We start from the raw sequence: 16,495 nt of genomic DNA, 5'->3' as shown, positions 1-16,495 counted from the left end.
ACTCACACGTCTATCCGATGTTATGGTGATGAAAAAGATGGTTTTTAAGGTTAGAAGTCTCAAGCAACAGCTGTGCAATAGCTCGAAAAGTTACCTATAGAAAACCCAAGCAGAGCTTGACATGTTTGACTTATAAAATGTTCTACTTCAAAGTGCATTGAAAACTATTAAAAAAGATCAAAGTATGAACATTCAACTTAGTCCAAACAGCAGCTTCTTTCTAAAGCTCTACAGAGTACCCTCATGAACCTTTCCTTGCCAGTCATTGATCTATGACAATATCACAAAATATAATAGGTCGTCCGAAAGGGCTGTCTTGAGTCATAGCAGGGGCTGCCTGAAGACAGATCATAAGAAAACATAAAACTGATTGGTGAACTGCTCTGAACAAAAGACACTATGAAAGTTAACAGGACAATTCACATATTTAATTTATGATTCGCCTCCCCTTATGATGTAGTCTTGGAGAGAACAACAGGAAATAGGATTTGTGCACTGCTCACCATATATTGCACAAAAATATTACATTATTAATGCAAACACATTATAGAATCTATGGAATGTTACAAAGTTTGACTGTCCAAAACAAATTTGTAATTGAACTTAAATTCAGTAACATCATTGATAAAATCCAGATTTACAACACACAGGCAAGCATTTCAGCTCTCAAGGAGACATAACTGGCTTCGTTGCTGGAGCTTTAATAATCCCTGGACATTCACAAGTTTTTAATACAGATAAGCAGCTTCACAAAATGGTTCAAGGTTTTTTGAGCCTTTTGCATGGTAACATTGAGAGTGAATGCCCTGTAGTGGTGCCTGGAGCTGGATTGAGAACTGGAAGAAAAAAAACACTGCTGACACAGAACCAACAATTTTCACCTGCTTCTGAAAGGTGACTTGGCAGTCAAACATCCAATGCTCACGAGCATCAAAAGGGCACCATAACAGTCTGTGTGACAGCTGCAGCCCAATGGAGGACAAGTAGTGAGTGTTCCCGAATGATATACAGTGAGCAGGAAGGAAAGTATTTCTCTAATGAAGCAGCAACCAGCATTCCAGCGGTCATTGCGCACAGAGGGGCGAAGATAAGAGGTCATAAATATGTACACTGCCATTTTAAAAATAATTCCTTTCATTCAGCATAGGCAAAAAGCCAAATGTGAGGTTGATTCTGGTCAGGGGATGAAACTGCATGAATTGGAGTTTGGACCAATGCCAGATATATTTTACCAAACAGCTGGAACTTCCCTTGTACCTAAGGAAAAAGTTACAGCACAGACATTATTAGCTCCATTCAAAAAGAGAAGTTAACACCACAGGGCACAAAGATGGTTATGAAATGATAATGATGGCATTGCAGCGCATAACACAGCAGAAGGCAGGAGAAAGGTAAAGTGCATTCCCAGACAAGAGATGCGATTTCACACTGGAAACCAAAAAAGGGTCACAAGGCCAAAAAGAAATGAGGCCTGTAAACATGGGGAGGGCAGCCTCGAACTGAACTGAATATACTAAAAAGTCAGAACATTAATAATACCCAGCTGCTTACACTGAACAAAAAAGTTTAAGCATTAAGGGGCAGCCGTTGGCTTCTGTCACAATACTTATACAGCAGCTTTACAAATGTGTTCTGCAAATTCACAAAAATACAACAGAACTACTCTTGTTTACATAAATTGAAGATCTATATTGATACATTAGGTCAACTACTGGCGTCTGCAGCTTTGATGGACAATTTCTCACTCTACTTGCCGTGGATGATGGATCAGTATACAGAGTGCTAAAATACACTTGAAAGGTTGCATTCATATACAATATATTAGTATGTAATGGCAGAGGATGTTTGTCAAACTGCTCTGACAGTATGTTGCTTGGGGTCTTCTCCCTATGAATATACCCAGGGCACAACACAAAAAGGAGAATCATGTAGAAAGTCTAAAGTTATTCTGGGTGGAGCATTTGAGGAACAATGCCATCATAGCGGTTTTTCATTTCTTGAACATTTTACCATTGATCTAATAACAGGCCCCAATCCAGATGAATGGTTTTATAGATGACCATGAGAAAGCAGTAATGTGCAAGAATTGCCTTGCTTGGGTCACACCAGCTGTTTTATTAGCAGCCAACAACTTGCTTGATTAGATCATGCTTTCTCTAGAACATAATTCGCAAGAAATCTACCCCCCCAGAAACACTATTGTGTTTCCAATTAAAAGGGAGCACAAAATTAATTTTAGTTTAGCTAGGACCTTTCTTCTATGGATCATGCGTCGCCAGAAGCCGCTTTAATGAGGGGATGCGATGTAAACTTGCTAAAAATCTGAAAGTCACCATGTTGTTAAAGCGGAAGCTTGGTTTCAGGAGGCGGAAATTTTGGGTATGATGTATTAAGTGCCATTGCAGCATGCACTCTCACACTAATAGTCCATCTCACTGAAAGCAGAGGTCAGGCATTCCAAAATAGAACTACCCCAGTTTGTTGATGAGAACGCTTTAATAGGCTTGGTCTCATCCCTGGAGTTGCAGACTGACCCTAGTGAAGTTGGAAGTAACAAGGGATCTCTAACCCAACAATTGAGAGTGGGCCTGGGTTCCTCCCATGAGGCTATGACCGACACTGCTCAGCACAGGGTAGAACGTCTCCTTTGGGCTTCCTATTTTTAGCACCACTGAGGCTGTGTGAACAATGCTGGAAGAAAGCAAGAGTGGAGGTTGAAGGGGCAACTGTTATGTTTTACATTGTCTACTAAATAGAGTGACAGAGTGTGAATGCCGGGGGAACAGCTAAATTTGACCGATAGGGACTTGCTCAAAGGTAAAGACACAACTAAAGCGTTAGCCAATAATGGCACTTCTGTACATTATAAATAGAATCTTCATGGCAATTTCACAGCTACAAATTGAGCAGCATTTTAACAGCGTGTTCCTCCCTGTCCCGGGATGTTACATGCCTTTCACCTGTACAAACAAACTTACTGTTAACATAATACACCGATAATTTGGGTATGCCAAATTGTCAGATCAACGGTTGGTTGGGAACGTCACATGTTGTGTTGTAAATTAGAGGGTTACCCTCAGACGATTTTAAAGCAAGGCATTCCAGAATCAGTTTGATTCCACCAATTGAAAGAGACCAGTTCCCATTAAATGAGACATTACAAGCAGAATATGAAATAGCAATACACCTGCCAAGTTATAGTGACTTCCTTCCTGCACATTGCTCTGCTCATACTATAAGAAAATTACAAGTTAGTTTAAACTCTGTGGTACATGAGCACTGAAGGCATACTTTTTGAACATGCATAGGATCAAGAGGGGGAAGGAAGCTTGAAAGTACTAGTTCACACACCATTGTAGAAATGCAGTGTTGGGTGATGAATATAAACCACAACAATCAATGCCATTAAAACTGTTTTCCCTGCACGGCTTAATTATTATTAATTTGTTTTAAATCGACCACAGAATACCTCGAGCCTATATTCTAAAACACCTATTTATTACCACTAGGTTCCTGAACCAGAAGTGCCAACATAAGAGGGTAATAGAGGAGAAACTATCGTTTTGCTCCAGATTAGTTATTTTCTTTCATAGCTGGGTCTCTTGCTAGGGTTAGTTCTGGGTTCCCTATTTCTTTGTCAGGGGAGTGAGGCTCAATGTCGAAGAAACAGAAAAGGCTCACTGGAACTGTGAAAGGCCAAGTCATCTGCACCACATTTTTGTTACCACCTCACCATGCTTGTTAGACAGTTGCTGACCACAGACATCAAGTACAGAGAACATCTGTGATGTAAAATGTGGCATTACACACAGGCAAAGACTAATAGAAAACTGTATTACGTAATGCGAGTTAATGTGTAGCAACCCTTCGACAACTGATTTGCAAGAGGGTTACACATTTTATCCCACAGTACTACAAGTTTCAGTTCAAGCACTGGAGTTTAGTATTTTCAAGAGTTGGTACAAAACCAGCAGTTTCCTTTCACTCTCTTAATTTGTCCAGTCGTCATCCTTATCTGAGACTATCCACAAATACCTTAAATACTTCCATAATTATGAGACTATGATCACCAACCAACGAGGGTTCTCGATTAACAGAGGAAGGTGATACACTGCCGATGGTGAATGTATTTCTCATAAATTGAGCATACTTGGGGAAAGCACAGGCCTGCAGTATGCATGGGGATCGATGATGCTTGTAATTATAGAGGCAAAAGGTAAACAGGCAGGAACTACATACAACTTACCCTGGGAAATGAGCTTTAAATCACCAGAGCGTATAGTCAGAATAATAACTCGCTAAATACTCTTTGTCTCGTCCATTACGGTCGGGGCTTTGTACAGTAAACATCCGCAGTCTTTTAAATTGAAAGCCACTTTTCCTTCCAAGAGCAAAAGTGTGACAATCTGCCCAGGTATCAAGAAGGGTACTTCAAGCCTAACTCAGAAAAAAGGGTTTGCTTCAATTCAGAACGATCAAAGCCACTCTGAAAATCAAGGGAATTACAGCACTTCAGCAAGAAGTGGCGCCTTGAAGCAACTCACTACTCGCTACTGCGCAGCATCAAAGCAATGCACAACAAAGCTTAGAATGCATTTAGGACACATTCTTATTGATTGGGCACTTCACTCCTGACTGTACATTAACCTGATTGCTTGGCTCCTCAGTTGCTTTCTACTTTTAAGGTGAAAAATTAAACTCTAAACATTGACACTTTCTTGCGGACTAAATGGTAATCTATGGGGGAATGCAGAGGGGGAAACCAATGGCACAGAACAAAGATTGGCTGGAGTTAAAATGAGTAACTATTTTAGTCAAAAATAACAGGACTAATTTTAAAGATCACCATACAAGGCGAAAGACATTACATATTATGGCTTTCTGGGAATTCCTTGCAAGTGTGGCGACAAATAAGAAAGCAACTGTTCTTAAAGCTATAAATGTCTGTCAGGGGTTGCATGAGCAAATTTGATCTTCCTCTCAGCTTGGGACATTTTTATGTGGAACATCCTCTCAATGGCTTTTGTAGTATCCTTCTACTAGAAACTGGCGCCAGCCAGACTACTGTGAACATTTAGACACCACTCAAACAGTGTTACAAATATAATCTGCCTCTGTGCAGACGCTACTGAGAACCAACACAAAGCTATAGCTTTGCGCAGTTGGTCTGCCTTATGGAAGGCTTGACAGTCGCAGACATCACGATACATCATCCCATAGGTACTTACGTTTTAGCGGTTCACAAGGCAGGGACTGAACCTGATGGACTGGCAAAAATGAGAAATCACATTGAACACACAAGACATCAAAACCTCAACTTTGAAACATTTGGGGAGCTGGGTTTAGATATTGAGGCCTGAGTATTAAGGTGGAGTTGCAATGGCACAGGCACAGAAGAAAGGTTTAGAAAACCCAACATGGTCGTGGATTACACTCCAGTCCAAGACCAAGTCCTCCCCTTGAGTAGAACAGTCGAGACAGACATTTCGTTAATCAGGCTAAAAGTATTCCCAGGGGGGAAAACAGGCTTCACATTTCACCCTAAACTGTGTACCAGTTACTTGGTCAGATAATCACTCATGTTTTGTTAAAACAGAGATTCCCTTCACCCATTTTCATAATATCCATGTAGTTAGTGGGTCTATGTTTGATCTTCCAACCATGGATGACAGATTTTTACAACGAGGATACAGCCATAGTTGTATGTTTAGAGAAGTCTCTGAAACACCTTTCTCTGAGACATCACCAAGCTAATGCTGAATATTGTTGCAAAACGCACTAACAAGATGTACAATGCCATCATTCCTTTATTCGAGATGGTACGTGCAAGCACTGCTATTTCAGAGTGATAATATTCAATTTGATGGCGATGGAGGAAGCAGTTCCTACGGAAAGTAAAATCTACAAGAGATTCTATTAAGGTTCATTCAAATTTGCTCTGAAACCATACTAGGTAGAAAAATTCCCCAAAAAACCAACATGAACATGATTCTTGAACCTTTATGATCAAGATGTAGAAAAGTTGTACACCCATTGCTCCAAGATGCACCGTTATTACTGTAGTACCATTTATCAACAATAATGCAGCTAAACTGGGAAAAGAAGAATACCAAAATTGGAATGCAAGGATCAAGCAGCCTACTGTGTCTAGGTTTTGTGAAAATGCAGAAATAAGCATCCTTCTAGCTCAGAGCATACAATCAGCACTTCTTATCAAAGTGCAACACTGACAATAAATGTCCATCTTTAGATTTTCCATATAGTTATGGTATCCTAGAAAATGAGTAAACTCCATTGACATATCGCATGCACACCTACTCTGTACAAACATGTCGACATGGCCAGCTCGTGTAACAAACACTTGAATACACTGCTCAAAACCATTTTGGTAAAGTGAAAATTAAGAGTTTGTCTATGGTGTACCTTTTCCAGCAACTACCACTGAGTGTAGGAGAGCTTCACTTGTGTTTTTAAGAAATGCACCTGCCCTCACGGAGGAAAGACAAATGACAACTTTATTTACACAATACGTACGCTAACACCAGATCCCCTAGAAACCCAGATGAGTTAGAGGAAGTCTGACGGTACCCCCTAGGGAGGCTAGCTGCTGATATCTGGAGATATCACAGTCTTTCATTATTGGGCACACATTTCTGTTCCATGGAATTCAAATCTGAACCCTACTCAATAAATATTCAAAAGAATTTGACAATGTCAATCGTGGTGGGAATCCTTCAGGTCTGGACACCATTATACTCAGTGAGGAAACATGCCACAGCTAATGTGGATTTTCTCCAAACTACGCTCTCCAATACACAGGGAAATATTTAGTGCTGGAGCTGTGACCTCATGATGGTCATGCTTCGCCTTGCTCTGTATGGATGACCAAAAAGCCAGTGCCTTTGGATCTGCGGGTGAGTCTGAATCCCACTACATGCACCCAAAGCTTGGAGTTAGACTGTTAAGAAGTCAGTGTCCACTGCAGTTCCAAATGGCTTACTTGCTCCTTCTATCTTTTTTGTTTTCTTCCTCAACACACTCCAGGCTTCCCCAATCGACCTTCAGGCAGTGAACACAATACTCCAAATGATGGTCTTTTCAGACAGCAGACAAAAGAAACAGTTACCATGGGTGGAGAACTAACCCTGACAGGATTCACCTCTTTTACAGTGAACAAATATGTGCAATTTAACATGCTTGCTTGTATGGAGGAGACTCTGGAAAGCAAATTGTGTTTGAAGTATGGAGCCTTAAACGAAAAAAGAAAAACTGGCAACCGAACCTGGTACTAGGAGCACAAATAATTTAGAAAAGGTGTGAAAGGGTCAAGAACAGATGAAGCTAAGACTCACTCGTACTAATGTTTCAAATATATAGATTGTTTTGGTAGATGGAAAGCATCTGCTAATAAAAGGTTGAGAAAGGGATTCATTCAGGGAAGTCACTCTGCACAAAAGGTAGAGAACATGAAAAAATACTGCACAGATTATTAATGTAGGCTCAATGATTCACGAGATCTACAATGCCTGTGGAAAATCTTAGACAAGTCTAAGTTTTAGGGTTTTACAAGAATATTCTCAACACTGTAGAAATACATAATCATGATTTTTTTAAATACCGTTTTACATTTGATAAATACTGAAAAGGGACACGAGAAGAATTTCCCTTTAAAATATTAAAAGCAAGTAGTGTAAATGAATAACAAATGAGAGTTAGCATAGCGAAAACGTACAAAGCAGAGGCAAGGGTCTCCTCATTCATACATTGTCAGCTGGCAATCGATTATGGCTTTGGACTAGTAAACCAAGACATAATGGGGCACAAAAGTGTTGGATATAAGTTACATTATCAATGTCGTAGACACTGTCTTTTTTAAATGAATAAGATAACTCTGGGCTCCTACAGCATACGCAGAATGGGGAAATGGCCTCTTTCAACACGTGAAATCAACAAACTCCAGGATTTAATAGACCCCCCATCCTAAATTGCATTTAAAATATTTGTTCAATCATGAGGTGAGAATGACTAAAACAAAAATATATAGATATCACCTACAGAAGAATACAAAAAAAGAAACATAGGGAGAGCAGCTGGTCTTCTCCGGTTATGGCAGTACCACAACAGAGACAAAACATCAAACATTTCCTTTGGAGTGGGAATCTCCATGGGCAAGCAATGACAAACGTAAAGCAAACCCACAAGGGTAGCAGCTTGGAAAACAGAACAGGAGGTGAGATCAGGCAGAAGAAAACTTCAAGAGCAGAGTAGATGGTCTGACCCAGATCAGATAGGCCAGTGCAGACCATATGCTCCTCTGCAGTGGCTGTGCTACCAGTTTGAATTTTCCCACCCATCATCAGCCACTGGTGCTTTTGCAGGCTTATCAGGAGAATTCTTTTTGTTCTTGGCATCAGTGCCTGCACTCTCCCAGTTACTCTCCCAGTTGTCCCAACTGTCACTATTGCTATTCTGATTATTGGAGGGTGGCTCAGGGCCCCAGATGTCCCAGCTGTCGGAGCTCTTCTTCTCAGTAGAATTGTCGGCGTAAGTCCAACTATCACTGCTTGGCGACTGGTGGGCCTTGGCTGCATCGGGGCTACCAAAGGTTTCCCAAAATGTTTTGCCAGACGTGCTATTCTGATACCCGTCCTCACCACTGTTTTGGTATCCATCGGTCATTGGGGGCCTAGTGAGATGGAGAAAGAGTTTGATCAGTAACTTATATTGATATACCAGATTTACTAGAGAGAATGTACAATAGTGCAAAAAAGGAGTTAAACAAATTTTAACCACTGAAACGTATCACACTGCTGTGTGATGCGACAAACCTGGAATAAGACTTTACTCAGAGGCATTATCCCCCGTAAGTTTATTACAGTACTTGTAATAGAGTTAACAGACTAGAGTATAAAAACAGGGATTTCAGTCTTGCAATAAATGTGAGTATAGTTGCTTACTGGCCAATGGGTACTTTTAACAGCCAATGGTGCAAGCTTAACCTTTTTGCTGCCAGGAAAATTATACATTTCTGAAAAGTAGATACAATTCTGAATTCAGCAAGGGTTCATTTGTGTACATCCTTCAAGGTTTGTCTACAGAAAATAACAGTTGAAATAAAAAAAATACTGAAACTGAGTTGGAAAAAACAGTTATTTGTGCCTACATTTACACATGTAACTTCTTCTGACTATGGCAGATTTTTTAAAGCAATATACTTTTACGTCCGTGAGACCCTTCTGGTTGCGAGGATATAAAGGTCTTGTAGGTTTACCAAGTACCCGAGGTACCCAGAGCCATACACCTTGAAATGTTTTTTCATTGTGTACCAGGTATACAGCCATTCATTTGGTAAAATATAAAGAGTGAAAAATAGGCACCAAGGAAACCTATGTATTTCCGAAATGGCAACAAGATATGGAGTTTAGAAGAAATATATAGAATGACAACTCGGGTGAGTAGGGCGAGTGCCCGTGACAGGAAAAGGCCCAATACCCAACGTGGACCCATCACGTTTTTCCACAGAAAACTGACCTTTTTTTGCCAAGTGCCTAGCTGTGGATTTTGGGCACTAGCTCAGACAGCCCCTAGGGAAACCTATCAAACCTGTACATGTTTGAAATCGCGACACCCAGGGGATTCCAGGATGGGGTGACTTGTATGGTTCTCATCAGGTTCTGTTACCCAAAATTCCTTGCAAAACTTTGTAAAAAACAACAAACACAAAATACCACGTTTTCCTCACATTTCTGTGATATAAAGTTCTGGAATCTACAGGGAGCCCCACACATCCACCCACCCAGCGTTCCCCAAAGTCTGCTAATACAAATGGTACCTCACTTGTGTGGGTAGGCCTAGTGCCTGCAACAGGAAATGGCCAAAAAACCTATTGTGGAGACATCAAAATTCTTTTTTTACGAAACAACCTGCTTTTGCAAAGGTGTCACCTGCCCTTTTGGTTCTGGGCTCGGCTGCCATCTAGGGAAACATAGCAAATCCAGACATTTCTGAAAACTAGACACCCAGGGGAGGCCAGGGAGGTGTAGATTGTGTGGCTCCCCCAATGTTTACCTACCCAGAATCCCCTGCAAACCCCAAATTTAGCTTAAAATATTCACATTTTCCTCACATTTGTTTGTGGGGAAAGTTGTGGGATCACCAATCCGACACTACTGTCCTACCACCCAGCATTCCCCAGGTCTCTCGATAAAAATTGTACCTCACTTGTGTGGGTGGGCCAAGTACCTGCGACAGGAAAGTGCCCAAAACGCTTTGTGGAGACATCAAAATTCTGTATCACAAAACGATCAGGTTTTGCAAGGAGGGCACCTGCGTTGTTGGTCCCGGTCTAAGCTGCCATCTAGGGAAACCTACCAAACCCAGACATTTCTCATAACTGGACACCCTGAGGAGTCCAGCGAGGTGTGACTTGTGTGGACCCCCCTATGTTTTCCTACCCAGAATCTTCTGCAAACCTCATCCCTGGTGCCTAGTGGGCTTAATGCCGGAGGGGGGAGGGGGGGGGGGATCAGGGGCTACTGCCTCATCTGCACTTCAGGGGGGCAGAAAGACTGGCAATATTTGGGAGGTGTGGGAGCATTTGTAGTGCCCATTTAAGGCAGCCCCCACCCAGTAAGACTGAATTTGCCCAAATGAATGTGGGGGTGCAAAGGCCCTTGCAGAAGGTGCTGCTCCCCCCTCCCTGGTGTCTAGTGGTGGATCACCTTACTGCGGCGAGCCCCAAGCAAGGATCCACTAGTGAGTGGTACCATTGGAAAGGGGAGATTTCCAGCGATAACTCTCCTGTGTGTTTCAGTGCTCCTGGGGCTGAAATGGGCCCACAAGCACTCAAACAGTGAAACTGACTCAAGCAGATCAGCTTGTTTTAGTTTTAATGTAATGACATCACCGGGCCATGCGCGCGATCAGCATTACATTGGGGAAAAAAATACCTCCAGAGGCAAAAAAAGAAGGAAATCCCTGTGGTGTACTGAGGACGTAACAGTTACGTCCATGGCACACCAGCACCACAACTGAGGACATAAGCGTTACGTCCCTCGGCACTCAAGGGGTTAACAAACATCCAAATCGGAGCTTCAATAGACACTGAAGGACAGGCAGGTTGGACACCACCTAAAAAGCCCTGTGAATCTCAAAAGAATACATGTGAACTTCTACAACACAAATCTTTGTAATTTGTTAACATGGGGATTGCCTTGAAATATCTTTTCAGTAGATGTTCCCCATTGGGAGCAGATAGAGATTAGGAGTTTGGGGTCTCTGAACTCACAATTTAAAAATACATCTTTTGGTGAAGTTGGTTTTTAAATTGCGTGTTTGAAAAAGCCACTTTTAGAAAGCGGGCATTTTCTTGTTTATTTATTCTGTACCTCTGCCCGCTGTATAATTCATGTCTGGGTGAGGATGACAGTTGGGCTCTTGTGCATATACTCTAGACAGTCACACAAAGGGAGCTGAGGTGTGCTTTGCATATATTGATGGGCCATCACCAGGCTGATGGGCCTTCATGAGCTAGAGTGGTGGGAGGAGTTGTGACTGACACCTGAATAGGGCCGTGCCTGTCCTCACACAAAGCTGTCTCCACCCCCCTGTGGTGTGTCTGGAGCTAGGTCAGAGAAAGGCAGGGTCTTGTGCACTACAAAGACTTTCCTTTGAAGTTTGTCTACTTTAAAGGCAGAAAGGGGTACAAGTATTGGATCTCTGATGCTCTCAAATCAGAAAACATCATGCCAGGCAGAAGATACTGGACGCTGATGGAGGGACTTACACTCTGCCTGTTGCTTTGCTTGTGCTGGCCTGCTACTTGTTGCTTCTGTCCTGGGTTTAAAAGGACTGGACTATGCTGTATACATCCTGCTTCAGATGTTCTCCAAGGGCTTATGTGTGCTTGCCTCTTGTTAAGAAGACTCAGGGCCACCAAAGACTTCACCTACCAGTGCCTGGTCTCTTCTGTTGAGAGCCCTGACTTACCAAGTGGTGCCAAATCCAAATCCAGTTCCCTTGTAAGTTGAATCCGGTGATCTAAGAAGAAAATCCACATATCGACTCTCAGCAGCAGTGTTTCCAAAGCAACACTGCAGTTCAGCCTAAGAATCGACAAAGTGACTGCTTTGCGGCTGAAAAAGTCACTGCAGCCTGAGTCCCGTGTCAGCTGCTCCGACTCCAACGCAGTCTCTGCTTTACCACTGTAGAATCGACGCATCACCTGCTGCGCGCAAGTGAAGTTGGTGCAGCGCCAGCTTCAAAGCCCCTGCCTCGACAGCGCGCCTAGATTTTCAACTCATCGTACCTCGACGAGGTCTCCTCATCGATATTGGCCATCAGTAAGAAACCGAGGCCAAGTTTCTGGAGATCGACGCATCGTCTCCCATGACAGTAAGGAACCAACGCATCACCTTCCCTGCGCTGCAGTAAGGAGCCAACACATCCCCTCCAATGGCAGCAAAGAACTGACATCACCTACCCTGGGTGTAAGGAACAAATGCATTACTTTGCTTTTGCAGCTTCACACCTCCCCTGTGCCTGCTTTTGTCTTTGGTTTTGACACATCCACAGTACTTTGTGCTAAAAGTGACGCATCCATAGACTCAAATGGTTTAAATTTTGAAAAGTGATGTTTTTACTTTTGTACGTGGGATTTGTGGGGTTTTGGTCTTGTTTTATTCAGATAAATATTGGTTATTTATCTAAACTGGTTTGGTGTCCTTTTACAGTGTTTTCATTGTTTTACTGTTAGAGTATGTACAAATGCTTTACACATTGCTTCTGAAATAAGCCTGACTACTTGTGCCAAGCTACCAAGGGTGTGAGCAGGGGTTATCTTAGCTGGTAATCCCCTTACACTGACTAGAGTGAGGGTGCCTATTTGGTCAGGGTTCATACCAATGCCAACTACAGACCCCATTTCTTCTAACATCCACAATGCCACATCAGTTTTGACCCAGTAATATGCAAGTAGTCTTGATCTTACTACAGTGCGAACAGTCTAGCCCGAACAGCTGATCTGGAATGCGGCCCATAGCGATTGGCAATGAGTGAGATTAATACCAGCATTCCTTCTGTCACGTTTTTGCAGCAGACACCCTCATACACTAAAGCACACACCTGAGGTTAGAATGTCAGTAACTCAACTATGGTCTTATTTTCATTGCCCCCCCCCCCACACCCCCCCCCCCCCCACACCCGGCCTTTACATGCAGGGTAGGAGATTGCATAACATGTTCTAAAATGCATGTCTTTATGTAAGCTTAAAATAAAGAGAAATTAAAAAAAAATTAGTTTTAGAGTGCAAAGCAAGTGGTTGTAGACAAGCTGGGGTGAGGCAACCTTCACCAGGAAGTGGTCTAATAGCATATGCCTGACGACCTGAAGAAAGTGCCACCCCATGTTGTTGAAAAACCTACAGTCCGATGGAGAGGTCAAGAGGCAGCAATGAATATTACTGTGTGCAGATATAAGCACAAGGCAAATATAATCTCTGTGAGACAGTTGGACTCTGATGCAAAAGTAAGAATCCTGTAGGTCCAGTAACGCCATCCAGTATTGCCCAAGGTACTTGTCTTGCCTGAAGAAAAGGTTGCCCGAAACCCCTATCCCATTTAAGGGGCAAAACGTGGGAGGACAAGAAGCAAGTTCACCTTTCCCACAACAGCCTTCCGAAATTGCGAGGAGCATCTGCCTAGAAGACCAAGGTGCTGTCTCACAAGGAAGTCTGGTTTGAGGGAGGACGTGACAAAAAGGTGGACAAAAGGAGGAGAGCATACTCCTCAAAAATCAACTGTGTCATTCATGGATATTTGGTAAGGATCATCCAATAGTCCAAAAAAGAAATGATCAACTCCTTGACAAGAGATTAAAGGTCAAAGAAAAATAAAGACTAACTAAAGTGATTCGGTGAATGCAGAACAGGTGGAAGCTGTTGAGGACAATGGCTGCTCCTTTTGATGTTAGCTTCTGCTGCAGTGTATGAATGGGTAGAGCCAGTGTCTCCTGGAAGACAGTTCTTGAGTGAAAAACCTTACAGAAAAAGTAATCTTGCAGAAGCAGCGTTCAAGATAGGTAGGTTGCGGCCAATAAGTGACTTGTCATGCAGAGCCCAAAATGTGATTGTGCCGAGCGCACAAGTTACTACTTGTGTAACGATATATCTGTAAGAGACATTAGTTAGTATTAGATTCCTTACCTTAGAATATCCCCAGGCGTCAGACTGGATCCGGAAATTTTTTGCGTAGCAGTACCCTTGCGCGTCGGTAGGCGTCGTCTGCGGCTCCGCGTCCGTCGTCGGAGTACTTAGACGCCGCCTCCGCGTGCTGACGTCAGTTCTTAGACACAGCTTTTCCGCGCCAGAAGCGCTGAGCCATGTTAAAAACCAACACTGGGCCATTGAAACTAGGGCCCTGAAAGGGGGTAACCCTAACCCTAGATATCGGTTCGCAGAACGGGGAGGATGGGTGGGTCGGTAAGGAATCTAATACTAACTAATGTCTCTTACAGATATATCGTTACACAAGTAGTAACTTGTGCATCTGAAAGAGACACGTAAGTATTAGATTCCTTACCTTAGAATAGATACCCCAGCAATACCAACCCCGGTGGTGGGTCTGCAAACCAATAATCACACCAGAAAGTCCTGGAGGACAGAACGGCCAAAGAAGCCATCCCTCCGGACTTGGCTGTCCAGGCAGTAGTGTCTTGCAAACGTGTGCAGCGATGCCCACGTAGCTGCCTGACAGATGTCTTGTAAGGGCACTCCCGGGCCAGGGCAGTTGTAGTCGCCGTGGCTCGAGTGGAATGAGCCCGCAATCCAACAGGGGGCTCCTTTTTAGCCAAGGAGTAACATGCCTGGATACACAAGATGATCAACCGGGAGATGGTCCTCTTGTGCACCGCTTTCCCCTTCTTAGCGCCCACGTAACCAACAAAGAGTTGGTCATCCACCCGGAACTGGCGTGTGCGATCCAAGTAGAATGAGAGCACACGTTTTGGGTCCAGACGGTGGAGCTGCTTTTCCTCTTTAGAGGGATGCAGTGGCGGAAAGAAGGTTGGCAAGGTGATAGACTGCCCGATGTGGAAGGCCGTGACAACCTTGGGCAGGAAAGATGGCTTAGTACGCAACACCACTTTTTCCGGATGGACAGAAAGGAAAGGTGGAGTACAAGAAAGGGCCTGGAGCTCACTCACTCTCCTGGCAGAGGTGATGGCAACCAGGAAAGCAGTCTTCAGAGTAAGAAGGCGGAGAGGACAGTTGTGAAGTGGCTCAAAGGGAGCGCACATCAGAAACGTAAGAACCAGGTTCAAGTCCCACTGAGGCATCACAAACGGAACAGGAGGGAACGTGTGTGTGATGCCCTTAAGAAAACTATTTACAATGGGGGACTTGAACAAAGAAGGTTGATCAGGCAGCCTCAGAAAGGCTGAAAGGGCAGAAAGGTAGCCCTTGATAGTGCCCAGAGCAGAGCCCTGCTGGGCAAGAGAAAGAAGGAAGAAGAGAACCTCAGAAAGAGGGGCAGAGAGAGGATCCACAGCCTTTGCTATGCACCATGCCACAAATCTGTTCCACCTGCAGGCGTATACCGACTTTGTGGAGGGACGCCTGGCTGCCAGAATGATAGTACAGACTTCAGGAGGCAAGTCAAATGGCCTCAACTGTCGCCGCTCAATCTCCAAGCATGGAGGTGGAGACTGGACAGGTTCAGGTGGAGGACCGTCCCGTGCTGCTGCGACAGATGGTCCTCCCAAAAGAGGCAGAAGAACCGGGTGATCGACTGACATACTGAGTAGCTCTGGATACCAGTACCTTCGTGCCCAGTACGGAGCCACAAGGATGACTTGGGCCCGGTCGCGCTTGATCTTCTTCAGCACTCTGGGCAGAAGTGGTATAGGTGGAAAGGCGTATAACAGACCGCAACTCCACTCGCGCCGAAGCGCGTCTCCGAGCGAGTGCCGCCTTGGAAATTCCAATGAGCAGAACTGATGACATTGCGCGTTCTCTTCGGTGGCGAATAGATCTAACCAAGGCTCTCCCCATTGCTGAAAGAGGCCTTGCGCCACGTCCGAGTTCAGACGCCATTCATGATCCATCATGCACCGACGACTGAGTTCATCCGCCCTGGCGTTCAGAGAACCTGCCAGGTATTGAGCCACCAGGGTCACGCCCTGGCGTTCCAGCCATTGCCAGAGGCGCAGAGCCTCCTGGCAAAGGGTCCACGACCCCACCCCGCCCTGTTTGTTGCAGTACCACATGGCGGTGGTGTTGTCCGTGAACACCTGCACTACGCTCCCCCGGACAGAGGGGAGGAATGCCTTCAGTGCTAGACGAATCGCCCGTAACTCCAACAGGTTGATGTGGAGCCGGGCCTCTGCCGGAGACCAGAGGCCTCTGATCTCCGCCTCTCCCATGTGGCCTCCCCAGCCCTGGAGGGACGCGTCCGTCACAACTACGTGCTCCGGTTGAGGAAGGGAGAGGGATCTGCCGCTG

General features: G+C 44.1%; 1 protein-coding gene across 3 annotated transcripts in view; it reads right to left on the bottom strand.

Annotated features, from left to right (window-relative positions):
• Positions 1–406: 406 nt before the first annotated feature.
• The window catches only part of ARFGAP1 (ARF GTPase activating protein 1), a 160,261-nt gene continuing 144,172 nt past the window's right edge, over positions 407–16,495 (bottom strand). For 2 of the 3 annotated variants that reach the window (XM_078651634.1, XM_078651635.1), the window contains exon 13: positions 407–8,686. In XM_078651634.1, the coding sequence (XP_078507760.1) occupies positions 8,329–8,686 (358 nt within the window). In that variant the 3' untranslated portion in view covers positions 407–8,328. The remainder of the gene's footprint in view (positions 8,687–16,495) is intronic. The other variant, XM_078651636.1, reaches the window with a different exon arrangement.

This window comes from Lissotriton helveticus, chromosome 7 (genome assembly GCF_964261635.1).
Source record: "Lissotriton helveticus chromosome 7, aLisHel1.1, whole genome shotgun sequence".
In the NCBI taxonomy this organism is placed as follows: domain Eukaryota; kingdom Metazoa; phylum Chordata; class Amphibia; order Caudata; family Salamandridae; genus Lissotriton; species Lissotriton helveticus.
Note: the sequence above shows the minus strand (reverse complement) of the source record. Positions and strands in the feature narration are given on the sequence as shown.